The 20,367-nt window shown below is 52.8% G+C and overlaps 11 protein-coding genes across 11 annotated transcripts; 3 read left to right on the top strand and 8 right to left on the bottom strand.

The window, feature by feature from the left end:
• Positions 1 to 299: 299 nt before the first annotated feature.
• Positions 300 to 1,505, bottom strand: CABS01_14357 (LD-carboxypeptidase; the record flags this gene model as incomplete). Its single annotated transcript, XM_060547696.1, has 1 exon — positions 300 to 1,505. The coding sequence occupies one exon, from the start codon at positions 1,503 to 1,505 to the stop codon at positions 300 to 302; it is 1,206 nt and encodes a 401-aa protein (XP_060393403.1).
• Positions 1,506 to 2,666: 1,161 nt separating this feature from the next.
• CABS01_14356 (endoglucanase) lies at positions 2,667 to 3,616 on the bottom strand (the record flags this gene model as incomplete). The annotated part of the gene is made up of 2 exons (XM_060547695.1): positions 2,667 to 3,333; positions 3,393 to 3,616. 2 exons carry the CDS (start codon positions 3,614 to 3,616, stop codon positions 2,667 to 2,669), a joined length of 891 nt encoding a protein of 296 aa, XP_060393402.1.
• Positions 3,617 to 4,206: 590 nt separating this feature from the next.
• On the top strand, positions 4,207 to 5,741 carry CABS01_14355 (uncharacterized protein; the record flags this gene model as incomplete). Its single annotated transcript, XM_060547694.1, has 2 exons — positions 4,207 to 5,578; positions 5,692 to 5,741. The coding sequence occupies 2 exons, from the start codon at positions 4,207 to 4,209 to the stop codon at positions 5,739 to 5,741; spliced, it is 1,422 nt and encodes a 473-aa protein (XP_060393401.1).
• An 827-nt stretch (positions 5,742 to 6,568) lies between these two features.
• On the top strand, positions 6,569 to 7,501 carry CABS01_14354 (chitin deacetylase precursor; the record flags this gene model as incomplete). The annotated part of the gene is made up of 2 exons (XM_060547693.1): positions 6,569 to 6,619; positions 6,683 to 7,501. 2 exons carry the CDS (start codon positions 6,569 to 6,571, stop codon positions 7,499 to 7,501), a joined length of 870 nt encoding a protein of 289 aa, XP_060393400.1.
• A 516-nt stretch (positions 7,502 to 8,017) lies between these two features.
• On the bottom strand, positions 8,018 to 8,415 carry CABS01_14353 (uncharacterized protein; the record flags this gene model as incomplete). Its single annotated transcript, XM_060547692.1, has 2 exons — positions 8,018 to 8,127; positions 8,202 to 8,415. 2 exons carry the CDS (start codon positions 8,413 to 8,415, stop codon positions 8,018 to 8,020), a joined length of 324 nt encoding a protein of 107 aa, XP_060393399.1.
• A 1,722-nt stretch (positions 8,416 to 10,137) lies between these two features.
• Positions 10,138 to 12,299, bottom strand: CABS01_14352 (carboxylesterase; the record flags this gene model as incomplete). The annotated part of the gene is made up of 6 exons (XM_060547691.1): positions 10,138 to 10,452; positions 10,529 to 10,658; positions 10,713 to 11,337; positions 11,391 to 11,691; positions 11,742 to 11,957; positions 12,006 to 12,299. 6 exons carry the CDS (start codon positions 12,297 to 12,299, stop codon positions 10,138 to 10,140), a joined length of 1,881 nt encoding a protein of 626 aa, XP_060393398.1.
• A 661-nt stretch (positions 12,300 to 12,960) lies between these two features.
• CABS01_14351 (uncharacterized protein) lies at positions 12,961 to 13,676 on the top strand (the record flags this gene model as incomplete). The annotated part of the gene is made up of 2 exons (XM_060547690.1): positions 12,961 to 12,983; positions 13,313 to 13,676. 2 exons carry the CDS (start codon positions 12,961 to 12,963, stop codon positions 13,674 to 13,676), a joined length of 387 nt encoding a protein of 128 aa, XP_060393397.1.
• A 1,299-nt stretch (positions 13,677 to 14,975) lies between these two features.
• Positions 14,976 to 15,173, bottom strand: CABS01_14350 (uncharacterized protein; the record flags this gene model as incomplete). Its single annotated transcript, XM_060547689.1, has 1 exon — positions 14,976 to 15,173. The coding sequence occupies one exon, from the start codon at positions 15,171 to 15,173 to the stop codon at positions 14,976 to 14,978; it is 198 nt and encodes a 65-aa protein (XP_060393396.1).
• A 102-nt stretch (positions 15,174 to 15,275) lies between these two features.
• Positions 15,276 to 17,155, bottom strand: CABS01_14349 (homeobox domain-containing protein; the record flags this gene model as incomplete). Its single annotated transcript, XM_060547688.1, has 2 exons — positions 15,276 to 16,805; positions 16,859 to 17,155. The coding sequence occupies 2 exons, from the start codon at positions 17,153 to 17,155 to the stop codon at positions 15,276 to 15,278; spliced, it is 1,827 nt and encodes a 608-aa protein (XP_060393395.1).
• A 1,268-nt stretch (positions 17,156 to 18,423) lies between these two features.
• CABS01_14348 (uncharacterized protein) lies at positions 18,424 to 18,687 on the bottom strand (the record flags this gene model as incomplete). The annotated part of the gene is made up of 1 exon (XM_060547687.1): positions 18,424 to 18,687. One exon carries the CDS (start codon positions 18,685 to 18,687, stop codon positions 18,424 to 18,426), a length of 264 nt encoding a protein of 87 aa, XP_060393394.1.
• Positions 18,688 to 19,156: 469 nt separating this feature from the next.
• CABS01_14347 (uncharacterized protein) lies at positions 19,157 to 19,705 on the bottom strand (the record flags this gene model as incomplete). Its single annotated transcript, XM_060547686.1, has 1 exon — positions 19,157 to 19,705. A coding segment is annotated over one exon (549 nt), but the record flags the coding sequence as incomplete, so codon positions are not given.
• Positions 19,706 to 20,367: the final 662 nt, after the last annotated feature.

Below are 20,367 nucleotides of genomic sequence, written 5' to 3'. Positions count from 1 at the left end.
CGGAGTCATTTCCTCGAGGGTTCACGTGCTTTTTCTGGTTACAAGGGTTTTCACAGGTATTCAATTGCTACTGGCTGGTCGGGGAAAGGAAACCAAGGGGGTTTCTCTCTTACATGACATACACGAACGTGAATGGGATACAATGGGAAGTTGAACACGAGTATGGCTTAGGAGAGCTATCGTTAAACATGTAATACAAATAATACCCAAAGGCTAGTTTTACCCAGCCGTCTATATGTCATGAACAGTTTTCTCTGTGGCCCCCTCCCGCCCATGCTCCTCTCGAGTGGCTGCCCGTTCTAGACCACCACAGCCTCCGCGATGGAAAATTCGTCCTTCTCCGAGTCTAGCACCGCCAGCGCGTCCATCGGCAGCGTCACGATGGGCGCGGTATGTCCAATGTCGACATTCATCAAGATTGGGAAACTGGTGCTCGCCCCCAACCGGCCCTTACACAAGAGACCCTGTATCACGGCCGCGTACTCGGCTCTCTCTTGCTCTGTGTTGTACCCGTACGCTCGACCGACGACGAGCCCCGCAATCTCGTCAAACACCCCGCGCGCCGCGAGGTCCGCGAACGCCGAGCGGATCCGGGCGAGAGGGTTGCCTTTCGTCATGTCGGCCTCTGCCGTCGCGGACTCGAGGAACATGATTTTGTCCTTCCAGGACGGGGATATGTGGGCGATGCCCTGGATGCGGGCTACGACTGTTAGGCAGCCGCCGAAGAGGCGGCCTTGTGTGCGGGGGGCTCGTCGGAGCCAGATCCAGGACGGAGAGGGGAGGAGGGTTCGGGGGGTGGTTGAGGTGCGGGTTGAGGGGGAGAGGAAGTAGGGGCATGTGATGGGGGCGTAGTAGGTTGAGCGGGGGATTGGGATGGGGGTTGTCGTGGTGGTTGGGGTGCTGAGGACCTGGAGGAGGTGGGCGAGGTGGAAGTCTTGGAGGTATCCGTCGTCTTCTGTCTTGTTGTTCTCCGTGTGTTCTTGAGAGAAGTCGAACGAGGAGACGGAGGCAGTCGTGGAGGTGACGGCCTCGCCGAGTTCCGAGACGGCGCAGGGGCCGTAAAAGGTGCGGAGGCCGGTGAGGGCGCGGAGGCACCAGTGGAGGACGGTGATATCGGAGTAGCCTACAAAGATTTTGGGGTTCTCCCTGATGAGATTCTGGAGGTCGACGTCTGCCACGAGGTAGGGGATGAGTTCTGTTGCTGTTGAGCCGCCGACGGTGCAGAGGACCATGTCGACCGTGGGATCGGCGAAGGCGGCGCGGAGCTCGGCTAGGCGGTTGCGGATCCCGGCGGGGATGGGTTCGCCGGCGGAGAGGACGGGGTCGAGGTCTTCGCCGTCGGGTTGGAAGATTGCCGTGATGGTGTAGCCTAGGGAGGAGAGGAGGGTTTGGGCGCGGGCGAGGGCGGTTGGGATGAGGGTGTTTACGCGGAAGGAGGGGGAGATGAGCGCTATTTTTGCGTTTGGGGGGAGGGATTTTGGGATTAGGGGCGGTGGGAAGGACATTGCGGCCGGGTTTGGTTTGTTGTTTTTGGGAGTTTGGTTTTGGATTGTTCCCGTGATGGTGACTTTGGCATAAGTCAGAGTTGAGCGTTGATGGTGTGAGGTGTAGTTGGATCTGAAGCTTATGGTTGATGGCGGGTGTTATACAGTCTCATTAACGAGGCAGTCTTGCTTCGTTTGGAATCAACATACGTGGCCATAACGTAAACCAGAACAATCGCATTCGGGTGTCGATGGTGATTTACAGTTCGGCCCGCCAAAAGAAGCCGTCAACGTTGCGACGTTCGGTGTGACTCCTACAAGTACACGCGTTGGATTACGAGGAATTCAGTTGAGGTCAAGCACGCACTCATCACGCAATTGAGTACATGGCTACTGGGAAGATAGATGGGAAGCAGGGGTGAAGTGGAGAGAGGAGGTAAGGGACACAGTTGGTAGTCGTCCGAACTCACGTCAGCACATGCCCCGGCCCCGAGAGGGGAAGGTGGTCGCGAAGGTTCAACCCCACCTCGGCCCGGGGGTGTCTTGTCGGTCGGCCGATGTCTCCGGAAGTGGGGTGTTTGGCCGGCATGTGTGACCGTAGTGCCCGCGGCCCAAGGGCCGGACACTTTGTGCCTCCATCACGGATGAAAGCTTAAAGTAATTCACTGAAGCATATCCAGAATCTCCCATAAGTTTCTCGCGCCTGAATCCTTGCTGGTAATTGTTGTTTTCAAGGTGAAGAACACGAAGGGACGGCTCAACGCCGTTGACCCTTTCAACCCTACCAGCCATCATACATGGATACAATCACTCCTGGTCCCATGCACACTCTCATAGGAAAGTTTTGTAGTTAGTCACTCGGCGTACAAGATGAATCGACATCCATGGAAACAGCTACCCTCTGGGTACAAGGCTCGCGTTTTCTAAACTCAATCGCATATAGCCTTACACATTGAGGGAAAGTTCAAGCATCGTTTATGTGGAAAGGCTCGACTTACGTAATTTTCCAATCTGTCAGCGAGAAACTCATACTCACACAAAAGCGGATAGAGACGTTTTCCGGCTTGCTGTCGCGATCATATTGCTTCTAGAATCTTCCCAACATTAACCTCAATGCTCATGAACTCTACATATTCTCCTCGGTAAACGACCTTAGACGGCTCAAAGCTTCAATTGCAAAACTTAGACATCGTCAGTTATAAGCTTACGATGCCCGTATTTCTGCCTTCCGCGCCAAGTCCTGACAACGCGCATGACCCCGAGAACAAGAAAAACAGCAATGGCGCCGCCACTGAACATGGTCCATTGTGACGGCCAGCTCCAAAGGTTACCCAAACTCCTCTCAGGCCCGCACTTTCCCGTAAACATCGTCTCCTCGTACAGGGGACATTCCTCGTTGACCACGAGAGACTCGCCAGGGTTGGGGAACTTCACGCAGCTGCCCTTGTTCTGTGTCCAGCAGCCGTTGCCATTGTTCGCCTCGAACACGAGGGGTGCCTGGTCAAACTTTGCCGCCCGCTCCTGTTCGGTGACGTCTGCGTTCGTCTCTTGTCCCAGAACCACTATGGGAGCGCAGTTCATAAACATTTCGGGAACGCTCCAGCGACCGTACCATGTCCACGCCATAACGGCCGGTCCTACGGGTAGCCAGTCCGGGACGGTGAAGTTGTAGAGGCTGGGCAGGACGACCGTGGGAGAATCTCCGTAGTTGACCTCGGTGAGGTTCCGGATCGGACAGCCGCCCTCGATGGAGTGGATAACTCTCCATTGGCTCTTCCTTGTGGGCTTAAGGTCCCGTGTCACCGAGATTTGGCACGAGCCGCCGCCGTGGGAAGCGCCTCCCATGGCCCTGTGTAAGTCGTCAATACATATACTTCAAGTAGCAGCCTGTATCAATGGTTGACTTACCGCAAGTGCTGCTTTGAGCCCCTCTCCCAGATGTTGGATACGCCGGACCAATCGTAATCCACTTCGCCTTTACATGGCCAGTCTGAGCCATCGTTGGCTACTGGACCGTTGTCCCGGAGTTGACTTGGGAAAGGAATGGGGTTCTGCATAAGCGTGTGGCTATTCACTCCAACTGAAAGAAGGAGCAGACATGCCATTAGACTTGTTGATAAGGGTTGGGCCATTTTGTGTGAAGGGTTTGTCTGCCGACTGTTTGGGCTGTAAAGAAGAAGCTGCTTGTCTCGATTAAGTCAAGACTTTCGTGCTGACCACGACTACATAAGGTAAAGAACGGGAAAGCTACCAACTAAGTCTAGGTCACTTTCTATTTTCAGGTCAAACTTTTGTCTCGCGCGATAGAGGAGCTCACTGCCGCCGTTTCAAGAAGACTGTTCTGGATCACCTCAACGTCGTACCAAGCAGCATCCCGGGCACACCGCCGTCAGCAGCAGCAAAAGCAGATGGCGGTGAAGTGCTTTAACGATTCATGTTGTCGCATCTAAGGGTCCATCTAGTTCGTGATGGTATCCCTGATCACCTGCATGCCGGGTCATGTTTCCACTACATGTCGATCAAGAGTGGCAATCAATACTGAGGGGGATATCAGAGGGGTCCAGATTCACGGTGTCCCCGCTTCGGAAGACTTCCTAAAGGGGACGACGTTTCCCGCAGTGTAAAGACACAAATTATCAAGACTTTGAAAGCCGCTGTTAGATCGAATATTGTGAGTTTGAGGTTGTATTCTGCGCTTCGCAAAGCAACTCACAGAGCGAAGATGACGGCTTCTTGTTTTCGGGCGACTATTGGCCGTCTGGTTGCCTTGGGCACGATTCTTACGTTTGTGACTTTCCAGTATATTGCAGTAAAGTCAAAACCTCAACTAAGCTTCTATGAAATTTTCCTACAACTCAGTTCTTGCATCCTCCTGTGTAACTTCTTAGTCGTCGTTGCGCGCTGGGCTGAGTATGAACCCATCCAGGGGCTCAAGGACAATGGCCGATTGCCATCTATCAACGTCATTGTTCCGGCGTACAACGAGTCTGAGTTCGTGAGGAACTCAATATCCTCTGTGTTGTCCTCAGATTATCCCAGAGACAAAGTCCATATCATCGTTGTGGATGACGGCTCGACGGATGATACCTGGTCTCACATACAACACGCACTTCCACCAAAGTCTTCGACTCTTTATACAACAATCCGGCACGAGATCAACCGTGGAAAACGCCAGGCCATGGTCACGGCATTTGAAGTGGCCAACAACGAGATACTCGTGACTCTGGATTCCGACACTACTCTCGACAAGCATACTCTCCGGAACTTGGCCAGTCCCTTCGTCCTGGACAGAGACGTTGGAGGCGTCGCCGGGCACCTCTCCGTCTTCAACATCCAATCTCAAGGATGGGATAGCTTCATCCCTCGCATCCTTGACTGCCTTTTTGAACAAAACGGCAACATTCCGCGGGCGGCGCAGTCAAAACACGGGTTCGTTACCATTCTCCCAGGCGCCATCTCCGCGTTCCGCAGAGACGCCATCCTGCCGCACACTAAGGCCCTCGTGGACACGAAATTCCTCGGGCGTCCGATGCGGCACGGCGAGGACGTCCAGCTCACGATGGGACTCCTGCGCGATGGCTGGCGTCTCAAGTATCAGAGCAATGCTGTTGGCTACACAGTCGCGCCAGAGACGTTTTTGAAGGCTTTCCTCATGTACGTTCGCTGGGAGAGGAGCAACCATACCTATTGGATGCTCGGGCTTGTTCGTCTAGCCTTTCGCGATGCGGCGAGATTCTTCACTCGACGCTTTGCTCGGCCGTGTTCGAGCGAGCCTGAGCTACTGCTGCCCGGAGACCTGGAGAAACAAGGTGGCAGGAGAGAGGTGAATGCCCGCACGCCGGACTATCATCCCATGCTGATGATTTTCTGCGCGGGGTTTGCCAACTTTTCATACCTGAGTATTGTGATCTCGTGGCTACGGGGCTTTTACTTCTCTCCGTGGGTTACATTCATGAATCTGGGTTGTCTCGTCGTGTTTGCCACTTGGTTCAGTACTCTGTTGTTGGCGGATGCTCTTCACGAGAGCGAAAGTAACATGGCAGTCGAAGGAGACGTCAAAGAGTCGGACGAGACCCGGTTACTAAGGACCGAGGGTTCGTACTCGAGATTGAGGAAGAAATTGCAGTATTCTTGTTTCTCTACAGTTGCCAACTTCACATTTGTCTGTTGGGCTTCTGTAATTGGATTGCTTACACTGAGGAGTCAGAGTTGGTTGACAAGGTGATGGTCTCTGTGGTAGTGGATGCGACTTCTTAGACAGTAAATCAAACACTCTGCGCTCATGCTGTACTTTTCGGAAGAATGTTTACGAAAGCGCATAGGGATTTTTCTTGAATCCAAAAGAGGAAAGAAGCCGATCAAGCAGATAACACTCTACCCGCCACGCATTCTGAGAAGAGCAGCCAAGCAAATCAACACTCTACCCGCCACTCAGTCTGAGAAAAAGCAGCGGAGTCAGAAGACAGAACCAGAAAGATTTGGCGCCCATCCCCTGCGATTTCGCCATCGACCAACGGCATCGCCGTGTACGAGACTATCGCAGTCTTCTAGCCTCATGCAGTCCAAGCTGGAAAAATGCAAGTGACGGTTTCGGGTTCTCCCTCTTTACGGCAGGTATTGGCAGACAAGTCGGGGCGCCCAGCCACCGGCGTGGCAACGGAGGTTCCATTGGACCCCTACACAGTAAACCGGGATCCGTAAGCTTATACGGGGTGGCCAGTGAACAGTCTGGAACCCATCATATCAGGGCTTACTTCATTTATTTAGAGTTTCGGGCCGGCAAAGAGGGGGGGACGTGGCCAAGCGATGCTGCCGCGTGGGATGCAACACAACATGGCGACAACGGAGAAGATTACAAAACACGTGTGAGCTGGGATCAGTTACTGCTGCTCAGACAAAAATACAGATATTCTGCCGGGAGCAATGCCGAAGGGATGAGGGTAGGGGTCGGGAAGTGAATGGGGGCAAAACCGCCTATGAGGCCTCTCGCTCCATGCCATTCATCTTCCAGAATTCCTGAACTCTTGCTGGTTCAAAATTCGCATTCTGTTGAGGAGCGGATCTGAATCGGCTCAAAGACAGTTATGAGTCCCCCAATATTGTCAAAACACGGTCAAGTCATCCGCAAATGTACTGTAAGTCACATAACCACTTGAGTCCTCCGTCAAAAGTGTACCCAAAACTGACATAATTCCAAGGTTCCAGGAACAGTAGCATTCACATTCGATGACGGCTCGTGGAACGAAAAGGATGAAATCCTAACACTGTTCGCCCAGCGAAATGCACAAGCTTCCTTCTTCCTACGTAGCACTCTATGGACCGCAGATTCAATAAAAGACGACGGGAAATCTGTAGTACAGAGTATACACAAAAACGGGCATCTGATTGGATTTAGCACCTCGAGTCGCCATCCTCACAGCGGCGTGGAGCATGACGACCTCCTCAAAGCCCGTCAGAAGATTTCCACGGTTCTCGGAGCCTCATCCTCCTCTGAGGGCCTTCGACCACAGTACATTTGGTCGTCCCCGGTCGATTGCACAGTACGGAACGGCTGCGTTGAAAAGTTGACGATAAATGGTCAGCGACTGGTACTTTGGGACGGTAGACCGGCGGACATGAGTAACAACACGGAGACTACGCTTCTCCTCGACAGACTACAAGCGGCAGACTCCGGGCGAGATTCTTTTCTCATCCCGATACGAGGGTTTCAAAAAGAGAGTAACCACAGTTTCGGCGATCTACTAGATGGGTTCCTACAAAAGGGCTTCCAACCGGTTACTGTAGGAGACTGTATAAATGACCCCAAACACTTCTGGTATCTAGATCACTTGGGACGTCCGGCGACTAGCTTGGCATTTGGCCGCCATGGTGTAGTATCGCCTGGCACATTTCTCAGTCAAGTTCGATGGAGCGGGATACTGGCTGTATTTTTCTTAGAGTTGATGGCCCTGTCTTGCCTGTTCTGGGCTATTTGTCGGTATAGAAAGATCAAGTCACACCAACGTGTAGTTCAATGATGACGCGTTACGACCAAGTCAAGAAAGAAGTACCAAAATGTGTCGACACACTCAATGACCCAGACTTACACGTAACGATCTCACAAAAAGTAGAAACCACTCGTGAATTTAAGCAACATCAAACTAGGTAGAATGGCCACTTACTTCTCTGGGAATGAGTAGACATCACTCCCTATATATTTTTTTCTCGAAGGAAGATACCTTATCCATGAATAATCGGGTGCAAGACCGCACCAGATAAACCTAATGCGGTATGATCACACGGCATATTCGTCAATGCATTTTGACACAGTGGCGCTCGTTTAATAGCCTGGGATCTCAGAGTATAAGTAATTGATTGTCCCTCAGCTCGAAGAAGCTTCGAACACCTGGCAGATGGGAACAGTTACTGAAATGGCTTCTTATGTGCGCGAAGTCTATGTGCCCTTCACTCTAAAGCCGTAACAAGTAGGCCCCATCTATCTCATCCTTCCGCGGCCAAGTCTTAGTTACAAGTGTCCTATATCCTACAACCCTTCACTCGCACTCAACACGAACGGACCAGACTCCCTTCAAAGAGTGGCACTGCCTGGTGCTGAAAGCAGTAACCGCACTGCCTCTGCAGTTTCCGTTGTTGTATCCTCTCACTATTTACGATACTTGTGGTCAGATGTTTCTGTTTCTCACTTTGTTCCAGGGTTCAAGGGCTTTATTGTCTTACTCTTGCACTTGGTGTCGTAGTCAATGACCTTCATGCCCCAATCGGTGCTGTAGAGGGCGTGGCACTCGTTGGCGTTCCAGTCCAGGTTGCCGCCGCCGGACGAGGAGCAGTCCGTCTTGCCGTACTTCTTGACTCTCATGTCGTAGGCCGCGGCGGCGGGGGCGAAGATGGCGCAGGCCGTAGTGGCGGCGGTGAGGATGTTGGTGATGAGCATCTTGGAAGTGTGTTAGGTGGAAGATGAATATTGATTTGGAGTTTTGAGCTCTAAAGTCTGATCTTTCTTGTTGTGAGTTGATGAGGGAGAGAGGTCGTGGAATAGAGGAAAGAAGACGTGTTTATATATTCCAGAGACCTGCAAGAGTAGACGCTGGTCATCTATTCTTCACTCTTCGTCTCGTATGGGAATCTGAGCCTGTGGATACTTCATGATAGCTGGATCAAAAGTTCCTGGCGAGTTCCCGTACATCTTCAGCCCTGTTCCGCCCTGCCTACACCTACTTCGCCTCTTCCACGTCGGGCAAAAAACTGACAACTCGACTTTTAGGTAACAGAATTCCGAAGATATCGTCAAGCGCAAGAAGGGCTTAGCAGAGACAAATGTAAGCGCCAAGAAGCACTGCGGGCCTTTAGATCATGACACTCTGCAGTCTCGAGGATTTCCAATTATTTTCTTGGCAATATCAGACGATGGCGAGAATGAGAAAGACACCAGCTTCCTACTGCGGTTGTCTCCACGGTAGCCGATTGGTCTAGAAGGCATAGGGCTGGGACTGTTTAGACTTTTGTACCAGTGGGGCTAAGGATTCCGCCGGGCATACGGGGTGTTGTTGATGGGGGCGGAAGGAATGAGCACCTTAACTTTGTGATAGAAACTCGAATCCTTCCGACAGGGTGGGTATTTGACGAAAAGACCGAGGAGATGGTATAGTCCCGTTGAAAGCCAACATGAACAATGCAAATTGAGAGTCAACATATCCAATGCCAATTGAGGCAATATGATGAGGTACCCAGACCATCAAAGCTCAGTGAAGCTTCTATCAAGTTCTGCTGTCCAACACAACCTTTTGCCTCCGACCGAGGCTTCCGACAACAGCATAGTAATTTCCATCAAAGGATGCGGGGAAAAACGACTTCGTGTTGATGCAGAATTTCATTTTAGCATCATGCACAACCCCCCCCCCCCAGATCTCCAGGGATCGACCCGAGCCGCCTTCGCCCGGGCAATGTGGCACGGCCTAGGGCTGCGACAGGGGGGGACAGAGAGAGAAAAGTGGGCGAACATCAGCCCACGATATTCCTCTAGATGAACAAAACTGATGAACGGGGGCAGGATCCAACATCGACTTACCTTAATTACTAGTAGATGGAAAGTATGATTGTCGACTATTACTTTCGTCGGGCAACTAGCTTGAGGGGCATAGCCGCGGTTCTAGGCGACGGGTGACGAGACTGTGAGACCAATGTTTTTGCTCCTCCAACCAACCAACGTATAAGTCTCGGGCGGAAAACTCCACCTTCTTGCTCGCTTATAGCGGGACCTCTTAGACTCTAGATTTGACGATGTTTCATTGAAACTGGATAGTGTTCAGGTGCACATTAGTTCTCTCTTATACGCCGCAATAAGTCTCGGTTAGCCTATGCGTAGTTTAAGTTAATCAAAGGATTGAAAGGATCCTACTGCCCATTCCTTCCGATGCAGGAGATCAGGAACTCATGGCCTGTTGAGGTAGTTCCAGGGTTGACTCCCAAGCCTAGGTTGATTGGTTGGTTGTTGTTAACTTAGGAGGTGGAGTTGTTCGTATAGGATATACTTGAAAGAATGTACTAAATGGCCTATGTACATATCGCCAGGCAGATAAGATCTGTAGATGTTTACACAGTATGTACCTGACCTTATCCAATACGTACTGAACGCGTCGTATGAGCCGGGGAAAACTCAATTCCCAAAGATGTCGAGCCCGTGCTTAATCATCCAACTCATACCTTCCGCCCGCCAGTCGTCCGTTTCCAACACAGTGCCGTTGAGACCAAACACCACGTCGCTACCAGATGCACCGCCTTCCGTTGAGTAGGCAGGCCACTCGCCCAGATCCGGAGCGCCATTGGGATCAAGAGAGACGAAAAAGTTGACCCACGCTGCGGACATGGTCTTTGACAGCGCGGTGGCCTTCTCAGTGTAGCTTGTGCTGTTGCCTCCAAAAGGGTTTACGTCGTAGCCAAGGCCGTTGAGGTTGTTGAATACGAATGCGACCTGGGTGGAGGTAAGTCTTTGCACAACAGCTGATGAACCGCGAATGTCTTTGCCACGTCACAGTCAACAAACTTACCTCCTGGAAGTGAGTCGCGCCAATGTACTCTGGAACTCCATTCACGGTAACGTCGAAGCGATATGCGTAAGACGACACGCCGTTCTGGGACCATATGATGTTGGCCCTGCGGCGGAGGAAGCCGAAGAACCTGCCAGAATGTCAGTACACACAAGCCTAATACCGAAGAGTCATTAGGACATACATGTCTCCGAAGAAAGCCCCGCCGCGTCTCTGCTGCAGACCCCGAGCTACGGCAATCTCCTCGCCGGGCTGAATGATGTGTGGCCATGTTTCCAAGCTCGGGATGCCGACGGCCTGGTCATCGGGGTATAGAGCCAATGCCTCATCAACAAGCTCCTCGATACTTTGACCCGTGGTCTCCTCGACATTGGGAGCCATGATGCTGCGTACGGCAAACGCCATGTCCTCATCAGTGTTGATCGGTCCACCGTTCGGGCCCCTCCCCTGGCCGAATGCAGAGCCTTCATCCGAGTTGGATCCGATCAGAATGGGGACCTTTACAAAGTCTCCGCGTTCGAGCTGCGACGTCGCAAAGTCTGCAAGGAAGTCGCCATCCTTCATGGGTATGAAGCTGAAGGATGACGTGGTTGCGTTCAGCACGGCATTGAACTCGTCCAGAGGTGCTGTGCGCAGGCACTCTATCGACTCCTGAGTGCCGACAGTGGAAGCGCAAGAGGAGATGTTGCCGACAAAGAGGTCGTAGTTGGTCTGGTAGGCAGTGGAGTTGAAGCCGCCGACCATGCGGGGGATGAGCCCTCCGAAGCCGGACTGGGCAGCCGCGCCTCTGAAGAGGCCGTCGTCACGTCCTTGAAAATGTTAGTCGTAAAGTATATCTCGCATGCGAATGGTGTCAACTTACCGTTGTAGGCCAGCACTTGCCCAGCGACACTCTCAGCACCTGAGCTTTCACCAAATATGACAACCTTGTCGGCGGCGCCGCCAAAGCTGGCAATGTTTTCGTTGACCCAATGCAGAGCCAGGCGCTGATCTCTGAAACCCAAGTTGGTCGCACCAGCGTCAAGGGCCTCCTTGCCACCGGGAAAGCCAAAGACGGATAGCCGATAGTTCAAGCTAACCGCAACGAGGGGAGTACCCTGCTTGACACTATTCTCGACGATGAAAGAGAGGTTGTATCGCCTGTCTGCTGATCCGCCCATGTACTTATCACTGTCAGCAGTGGTTCTCGCGAGGGTCCGGCAAAAGAACATACCAGGCCGCCTCCGTGGATCCACACAGCTACGGGAAGCTGCGCGTCAGCAGCGATACCGGCTGGGCGAACAACATTGAGATACAGGCAGTCTTCCGAAGACTCATAGCCAATCATGTCGGAGCCATAACCAACGCAATGCTTTGGGTACTCGGTGGCTGTATGCGTGCCGTTCCATGCTGAGTCTAGGCCTTGGGCGATACGGAATCGTTCAGGAGTCTAGAATGTTCAGTATGTCGGCATCAACCGAAGGTTACAGCCACATACCTTGGCGTATGGCATTCCAAGGAAGAAGTCCTGGCCATACTCTGCGCTGTGAATGCCAGTGTAAGAGCCATTCTTTACAGTGATAACGGGACCGTTGTCTCTACCACGGATAGCGGCGGACCATACTGGCGCGGATAGGTACAGGACCGTAGCTAGGAAGTACACAAAGAAAGCCATTCTCTTCAGCCGCTGATATCGATCCGGTTGTGGCCTGGGTGTCGGTAAAAGGGGAGATCGGCTATCAGGGGCCTTAGAACCCTCTTTATACCGCAACCTCTTCATGTCGAAGGACATTGTCTACTCAGGTACTACGCCATCGCACCCCATTAGTAAAACATGGCCACGAGATTTCGTTCGACAAGGGTTGACGGCAATCAGAAACTGGGGTCTATCGGACCGACACAATTCGCTTCTCTACATGGCGAGGGGAATAGCTAACGGATATCGAATAAGAGACGTTCGCAAGGTTGCCGGCCCTCCGTCATCGCCCCAAGTAAGTAACCAGGGCGTCAGGCACTACTTGGGCCCCGCGCCCTGGGGCCGATGCGAGTCAACGGCCAGGACTTTTTGTTGTGCAGGTACGGGACAACTCCGGGTGCTTTCTCCTCTCCGCATTAGAAAAGCAGATATGAAGAGGGTGATCGCACCAGAAGCGGTCTAGCAACTCCCCATCGAGTGGTAATGATGCCCTCTTTCGGAGTTGCTGCCACCAACCAGGGCCATCTCCGCGTGGGTAGCAGTGGATGCCGGCTGTGGTGAACGGCAGAAGAAATCCAGTCTATTGTCGACGCAACAGGAAGCCGGCGGAGGTTGATGCGGGGAGCGGGGGGAAGACCTGGGGTGTCCCTGGGACAAGACAGAGAGCGAGATTGGCAGATTTGGGGGCGATTGGGAATGTTGAATGAACGAACATCCACCTTGGCTTACCTTGATTGGTCTTAGCTCGGGGTTCTCGATGTCTCCGATAACCCAGTACGAGTGAGTACCTTGGTCTTTGCCTAAATGGCACAAGGGGAAAAGGAGTTCCAGCGTTCCAGTGGCAGAACGGAATGCGGAAGGCGGATGGCTATGTGTGTCTTGTTTTCAACGTGGTATTCGGGGCGGGTAAGCTTAGCCAAAACGTGGATCTTGGTGCTTAGTCTTAGTGTATCCGCGTGCCAGACGCAGAAACTGATCGGAATGTGAATGGGTATCGCCCGCATTCCTCGGACCATGTGGTCGAACAAAGAGCGCGCGAAGGAATGTGGATAGATCTTAAATTCAATGTGAAGTCAAAACCCCAAGCCTTCCTTGTCTTTGTTTCGGAGAATTAGAAAGAAGAAGAAGAAGAAGAAGAAGAAGAAGAAGAAGAAGAAGAAGAAGAAGAAGAAGAAGAAGAAGAAGAAGAAGAAGAAGAAGAAGAGACGTATCGAAGAAAGACGTTACAGATCAGACGCATTCCTGCAGCGCAGTGGGCAGCGACGGGAGGTTTGGCATTGTCTCTTTCCCCACACGAACCGCTTTCCCCAAAAACCCAATGCCGAGGGGGAGGGACCTTCCTCGCAAAATGACCGCTCGGGTGCCATTGGCCCAATTGACTTTCGGAAGAGTGGAGCCGATGTTCTTCAATGGAACTCTGCTGCGACCTCACCTCACTTCACTTCACCTCTCCTCAACGTCAGACACGCTTAGTTGTGGCCATGGGCATCTTGGAAATTGATATCCAAGCATGCGATAGTAGCCTCATGGTAATTCTAAGCGTGTTATATATCGATGGTATGCAATTCGTAGTTCATGGCCCCATAAGCAGGATATGAGCAGCCTTGGACGTCCAGTGTGCTTACATAGTACTCATGCGCTCGCGGGACTTACGGTATACACGAATGGGTAAAGGGGGAAACATGCATATAACATACCTAGGTATGCTTGAATGCTTTTGACTGTTTTGATTCCAATGCAGTCGTGATTATTCGTTAGATCAAATACGACCAGCGTGTATTCACCCAGGTAACGTGACCTCCCGTTGCCGCGGGATGCCCCCGCCCCAAAAAGTAAACAACACCACGCCGGGCATCGCGATGCAACTCTACTATGGTGCAATCACCCTCATCATCCATAACTCACCTCCAAACACTCATTTGACAAAAAGAAGTCATTCTCAAGAAATGTACCGACCAGATACGTGAAAATGGCAAATGGTTATGTGATCAAAAATGCAAAAGTTCAGAGCTCGAACCTGCGAGGTTCGAGCTCCTATGAAACCATCACTATCAGGGCAGTTCTGTCTCAAGATTCAAGTTTCTACCAGCTGGACTACAACCCGCTCGGCTACTGCGGCTAAACGCCCGTCGACGTTCTGTGTCCCACCGCGTCCGGTGGGCGAAAGGACGGGCACATCTGACCCCTTATATACCATACGACACTCATGGGAAGGCGCGATACCCTCGGTGTGGGTGGGGACTACACCGGGCAAGCGATTCCATCTGATGTTCACCAGAAGTGAACGGGGTGCCCGGTGGACTGTGCGGCAAGTACTTTTTTGATTTTGGGCCTCCCAAAAGGTGAAGTTCGGCGTCTCCTAACCTGAAGCTCGAGGTAAATCGCTGGAAGATAAACGCCCTATCCTGTCCTTCCCATCCATCCATCTATCCAAGCCCAAACCAGCCCGTCCCGCCCTGTCCTGCACCTCGCACTTTGCAATCCTATACGTGCTGACCTGCTCTGCGACATCCACGCAGGGTCGCGTTCTTCCGTTCACGCCGCCGCGAACAGCTCAGAGGTTGATGGCATATTCCGACCCAACGCGATTGAAGACACGTAACCTCGAACCATCCCACCACCTGTCCTGTGCTTCCAATGGGATATCCAGGTCCCTTTTCCCTCCCCCACCCTCCCCAGCCACAAACAGCGCCGCCGCCAGCAGGACATAAGCCGTATGTATATCATTACATTAGGTAAAGAGATTTGTTTCTTTGGTGTATGCAGTAGGTATCATGAGAAAGGAAAATCGTTGCTGCAGACGAAGAGAGATAAACAAAAATAAAGGAAAAGGAGGACCCGTGTAGTCCAAGTATAAGGTTGTCCCGGTGAAGCGCCGATGGCCCAGTGATAAAGCAAATCGCTGTATGTACAAAGTGAAAATCCACGCAGTAGAAAACCCTTGGTAGTTGTACAGCGCCAAGTATACATGATGAGCAAGTTTTTTTGACTGCTGCGATGACAAATCGAACCCCCTCGAAACTCTACTCTGCCAGGCCGATGTAAGGTTCAAGCCACGTTTTGAACGACACCTCATTCCCCGTGGAAATCTTGTGCAGTCATGTTGGTGAACTGAAACTGTCTTGACCGTGATTGCTCGGGTGACGGCTTGACTGAGACGGATGAGGCATCCGACCAGTTGTACTCGGTGTTGCCACCGCCGTACGATGAGTAGAACGCCGGTCCCATGTTGTTGGGAGGGAATGAAGGTGTGACTGGCTGGCTTGCGCAACCGTGTGCGACATAGCTCGGTACGCTCGACGACATGTTGGGGAACTCCTGATCAAAGCTGCCAAAGCTTGGTGTCGACAGCGGCTCATCGGATACGTTGTAGTCGAACGCGGGAAATAGAGAGTTCGGCATCGTCGTCATCATGCCGGGGGTGTCCGGCGGGGTCCTCATGGTAGGGTCCATGGCATATTGCGGTACTGTCAGGCTCCTTTGCATGCTGTAGCTCTTGTCATCCTCGGCCGAGGACATGGATGAGACGGTGGTCTCACGCAAAGCTTGTTGGCTAGGGACAATTGGTGTGTTTGGGGTTGGTGGCGCTGCTGGGCTTCGCGATATCGGTGACCTTGAGGCCATCTGCAAGAGGAGGTTCTCCTGAGCACGGTCAAAGTACATTGGCGATCTCGGGCCTGAACCGGCCGGCTTCTGAATTCCCCTCGGAAAGTTTCCTGTCGCAGATGCAACGCGGCGCATCGGACTAGGTGCCTCAATGCGCCTGGGCATCTCGATGCCGGTCTTCGGACCGGAGAAGTTGTATGACTGGCTGCGCACGCAGCTGACGAGCGCAGCGGGCCTCTTGGAGTTTCTTCTGCTGGCAATGTCGATGGTCGAGCCAGACTTGAATCGGAAGTCTGGTGTGGAGATTTCGGGAGGGGAGCGAGACATTGACTGGGGAGAGAACTGATCAAATTTGTCGAGATCCTCGCTTTGCATTTGCTCCTGCTTGACATTGATCGGAATGGGGCTAGTCATGCCGGTAGTCAGGCCGTGCGGGAAAGAAGCGAAAGACTCGTCCATGTCGCTTGCGCTCAGGTGGTAAGACGAGAACGAAGAGGCACTAGTTGACTCTGGAAGCTGTGTCGTCAAGTACTGGCTGGGAATCGAAAGAGTCAAATGGTTGGGTGTTTGTTGGATGACCTCTGAAGGCATAGGTGCCGAGAAATCGCAGGGTGTTTGGCCAGAGTAGAATTGATCGGGGCCAAGGGAGTAGCCGATGTTGATATCCTGGTGCTGGAAAGAGTTGGATGAGTCGGGCGAGGCGTATTCTGAATCCGGCTCTTGCGTAACGACCTGCGGCTGCTCAAATGTGGGCTCCGGGGTCTGAGTGCCCTCCGAGGGTGATGCTTCGCTAACAGACGACGCGTCGGTTGATACGTGAACGGGTGGGAATGGAGCAGCGGACGGGCGAAGATCGTCGTCGTGGTCGTGGAAGGACTCCTTGATAGTCTCGGAGCTTGTGGACGTCTCGGTAGCCTGCTCAGACTTGCGGCGAGCCTCATTTTCCTGTGTCCTCTTCTCCTGCTTCGCCTTTGCTCGCCGATTCTGGAACCAGTTCTATAATCTGTCAGTGGATATATTTCAGGAAACCAAGCTGAAGGGGGAAATACATTAATCCTCGCAATGTCCACCCTCATCTCTTCGGCAAGCTGCTTCTTCAAGCTGCTGTTGGGCTTGTTGTTCTTCTGGAATTCCCTTTCAAGCTTGTCGACCTCATCCTTGGCAAGTCTCGGCTTGGATTCGGTGGCCTTTCCTCCGGCTGCTGGGAACAGGCCCCGGCTCATCATTGCCTGTTGCTGTCGAAGCATTTCCATGTAGTCACTCTGATAGAGAGGGGCTCCGGGGAAAGGAGTGCTGAAGCCATAATCGTATGCTGACGCAGTCTGGTAGTTTGGGTAGAACGCCATAGCTGCTGATGTAACAAAGTTGGCCAAGCTCGAGGGTAGACCGTTCAACGGGGGGGGCTCGGTGGTTAACACGATGGCGATGGTAACGAATGTGTGCAGAGCGAGTGTAGAACCAGTGTAGTAACGGGGATAGGCATGCGTATTATGTTCTCGGCAGTGTTTAGACGCCGCAGGATCAAGTCTTCAGAACCAGAGATTTGAGTGAAAGAGTGACTGAGGTTAGAGGGCTGAGAGCCTGGTGATATTAAGAGAGATGTGAAGAGAGAACGTGGGTGTGAGAGAGGCGCGGGAATCGGAACAGCAGATCGAGGGGAGCTTGTCTGCTTTTAGATCGAATGGGGAACGACAAGCGGGATGAGGAAGGGTCAGGCAGGGCCGCGCAGAGGTGAGACAGCAAGGTCTGCTCAAGTCCTCCAAGGTCTTGAGGGCGAGATAGTCGATCTGTCTAGGCAAGGGCCTGTAGGCGCACAGACGAGGCTTGACGAGAGAGAAAGGGCACAAAAAACAATGACAGGAGGAGTGGGAAGAAGGAGTGACGGGAGAGGAGGGGGGTGAGAGGCGGAAGATGTATTGATGTGTCTTGTCGACCCATCATCACAGAGCGAGAGCGCTGAGAGAGAGTGTGTGTGTGCGTGTGCAAGCCGACGTGGGTGTAAGTCGCGCGGTACTGTGTAGTTAGGCGCTGGGGTGGCGGCAGGGCATGGGCGAGCACCAAGAAGGGGGGCCCTCTCTCATCGTCCACCGGGTACCCCCCTTGGCAGTGAGAAGATCATATTTGGGTGGAGGTATCGGGAGACCAAGGGAGCAAGGGGGTCAACTCTCTTGACTCTCAGGCCCTGGGAGGAAGAGAAAGGGGAGGGTCATGGAGGGTCTCTAGGGGCCAGGGCAGGGCAGACAAGGCAAGCCAGCAAAGCTAAGGTAAGGTAAGGTAAGCAAAGCAGCGGAGAGACAGGAAAGGACAGGACATGACAGGGCTCGAGCCGCGGTCAGTTGTGCATAAGGCACAGACTGTGTATCCATACGGGTAGACTGTGCTGAGCTATGCAGGTAGACCCAGACCAAACCTTGGGCCTTGGGCCTTGAGATGAGGATGAGGATGAGGATGAGGTGCCGCGGGAGAAGCGGACGTGGCCGGCGCAGAGCGAGGGGACAAGCAGGCTGTGAGAGTGAGAGTTAAAGTGAGAGGAGAGCCGACGTGTGGATGAGGGTGTATCCATGTCAGCACAGCGCCTGCGCGAGTGTGAAAGAGAGGGGGGGAGGAAACTACACTACATGTCGAGGATGCATTTGAGTGACATTGGGGGATTTGTGCAGTGAGCAGCGGCATCAGCAGCTGGACTCCTCCGAGTCTCCGACTCCAGCTTTGGAGTATGAGTGAGTGCATGAGTGCGTGAGTGAGTGCGAGGACGAGGACACAGGACGGACAGGAGCAGGGTGGTAGGATGGTTGCACCCACCTGAGCGAACCTGAATTGAGAGTGAACCCTTCACATCCACCGGGCATCCACACGTCCCATTCGCAACCCATCCCATCTCATCCCACACCCCCTAGTTCAGAATCCTGGCCCCCCCGGCCCCGGCGTCAGTCCCGACCCCTGGTCCATGAAGCGTCTTTGCGTCCCTGGGTTTGGACGACGCCCCCATGTCAGTTGGTGCCACACTAAAAACTTTGGACTCGACTCCCCTGCTCGGGCTGAAGATAGGCCCGGCAGGCGTGGACTTGGACGTGTATCCGTCGACTACGCGGGCGAGGCCTCTCGGTGATGAACGATGGCACTTGTCGAAGCCTGGAAGTTTGTACCGTCCGTGACAAGGCCAACGACTGACAGACTGAGTGACACGGCAGAGACAACCCGCCAAAAAGGACGAGAACAAGACATTGTAGGATGACGAGTCAATGCGCTGTCAACCATAGGAACAGTACACCGTACGGAGAACGGCATGACTGAGGCAGCGTAGAAGACGAGATGAGCATGGCATAACTAAACAATCGAGGGGTGATCTAGAGTAGAGAGAGAGAGAGAGAGAGAGAGTCGGGACTTTGACGGGCAAACGGACAGCATCCCGTCGGCTTCGAAGGGGCTCTGAAAAGTGGCGAGAATGTGACCGAAAGGGACAGGCAGTGTATCGACTTGACTCGACTCAACCGGAAGCCGGAAGGGGTAACGACGAGAGGGCAGTTGAAGAAGTGGTTCAGGTTGTGGAGGGCAGAATTACAGAGAAGAAGACGACGACGAGACAGGCGGGGCAGGTCAAGCCGGACAGGCACGACGATCCCAATGGCATCATCTGATCCGAAGAGGCGAAGATAGCTGAAGTCTGTGCTGCGTCGATGAGTGTTACTGTTTGTACCGAGGAGTGTGTGTGTGTGTGTGAAGGTGTGAGTGAGTGTGTCTTGTCCATTGTCTGTGACGGGCAAAGATGAAATGAAGCGTAGGAAGAAACTTCGGATGAGCTCGCACCAGACACAAGCTACAGGATCTGGGTGTTTATGCCGCTGTGGCGTGTAATTTGCCGCGTTGCACTTGCGCAGACAGCAGGCGCTACTCTGTGCATTGGTTTCTCTGGGCGGTGGAAGAAGCGTTTTGTTGAAGCTAAAACAACAGGATAGAGCGTAGAGAGAGGGGCAAAAATGTTTTCTGAGAGGGGGACGGGCGCGGACGGCTTAGTTAGTTGCCGGGTCGAGTTGACAAGTCCGGCCCTTGCTTAGTGCTCACTAGACGATTGGTAAGATGAGAGTTGGCGCGATGCTCCAGCTCCAAAGTCTGAGAAGTCAAGGAGTACAAAGTAGAGAGAGAATCCCTTCCCACTTTCTCACCTTGGTTTCCGCAACTGCTCGTTTGTGTACCTCGGTGATGACCAGTGACGGTAAATATCAAGCACATGGATGAACTGTGGCAGACAAGATGAAGAAGACATGCAAACAAGAGAGCGATTGAGAAAGAGAGTGAACTGGAGGCATTGAGATGAGGCCGCAAAGGTGTATTGAAAGGAAAGGTACGAATACAGAGTAAGGTCAGGTACTTGCGGATGCCTGAGTGTAAGGGAAGGTACCTTACCTGTGTACGGAATACTTTACAGACTAAGGTAGGGAAGGTATGGATAGTAATTAATTACGAGAACGCATAGACCATAGTGCTATCCGTTCCTATCTTATGTCAGCACCTTCCCCCGCTGACACACGTGTTGGTCGGGGATGATGGAAAAGATACC

This window comes from Colletotrichum abscissum, assembly GCF_030869225.1.
Source record: "Colletotrichum abscissum strain IMI 504890 chromosome Unknown Scaffold_53.1, whole genome shotgun sequence".
NCBI lineage: Eukaryota > Fungi > Ascomycota > Sordariomycetes > Glomerellales > Glomerellaceae > Colletotrichum > Colletotrichum abscissum.
The sequence above is the reverse complement of the archived record's forward strand: the minus strand, read 5'-3'. Positions and strand labels throughout refer to the sequence as shown.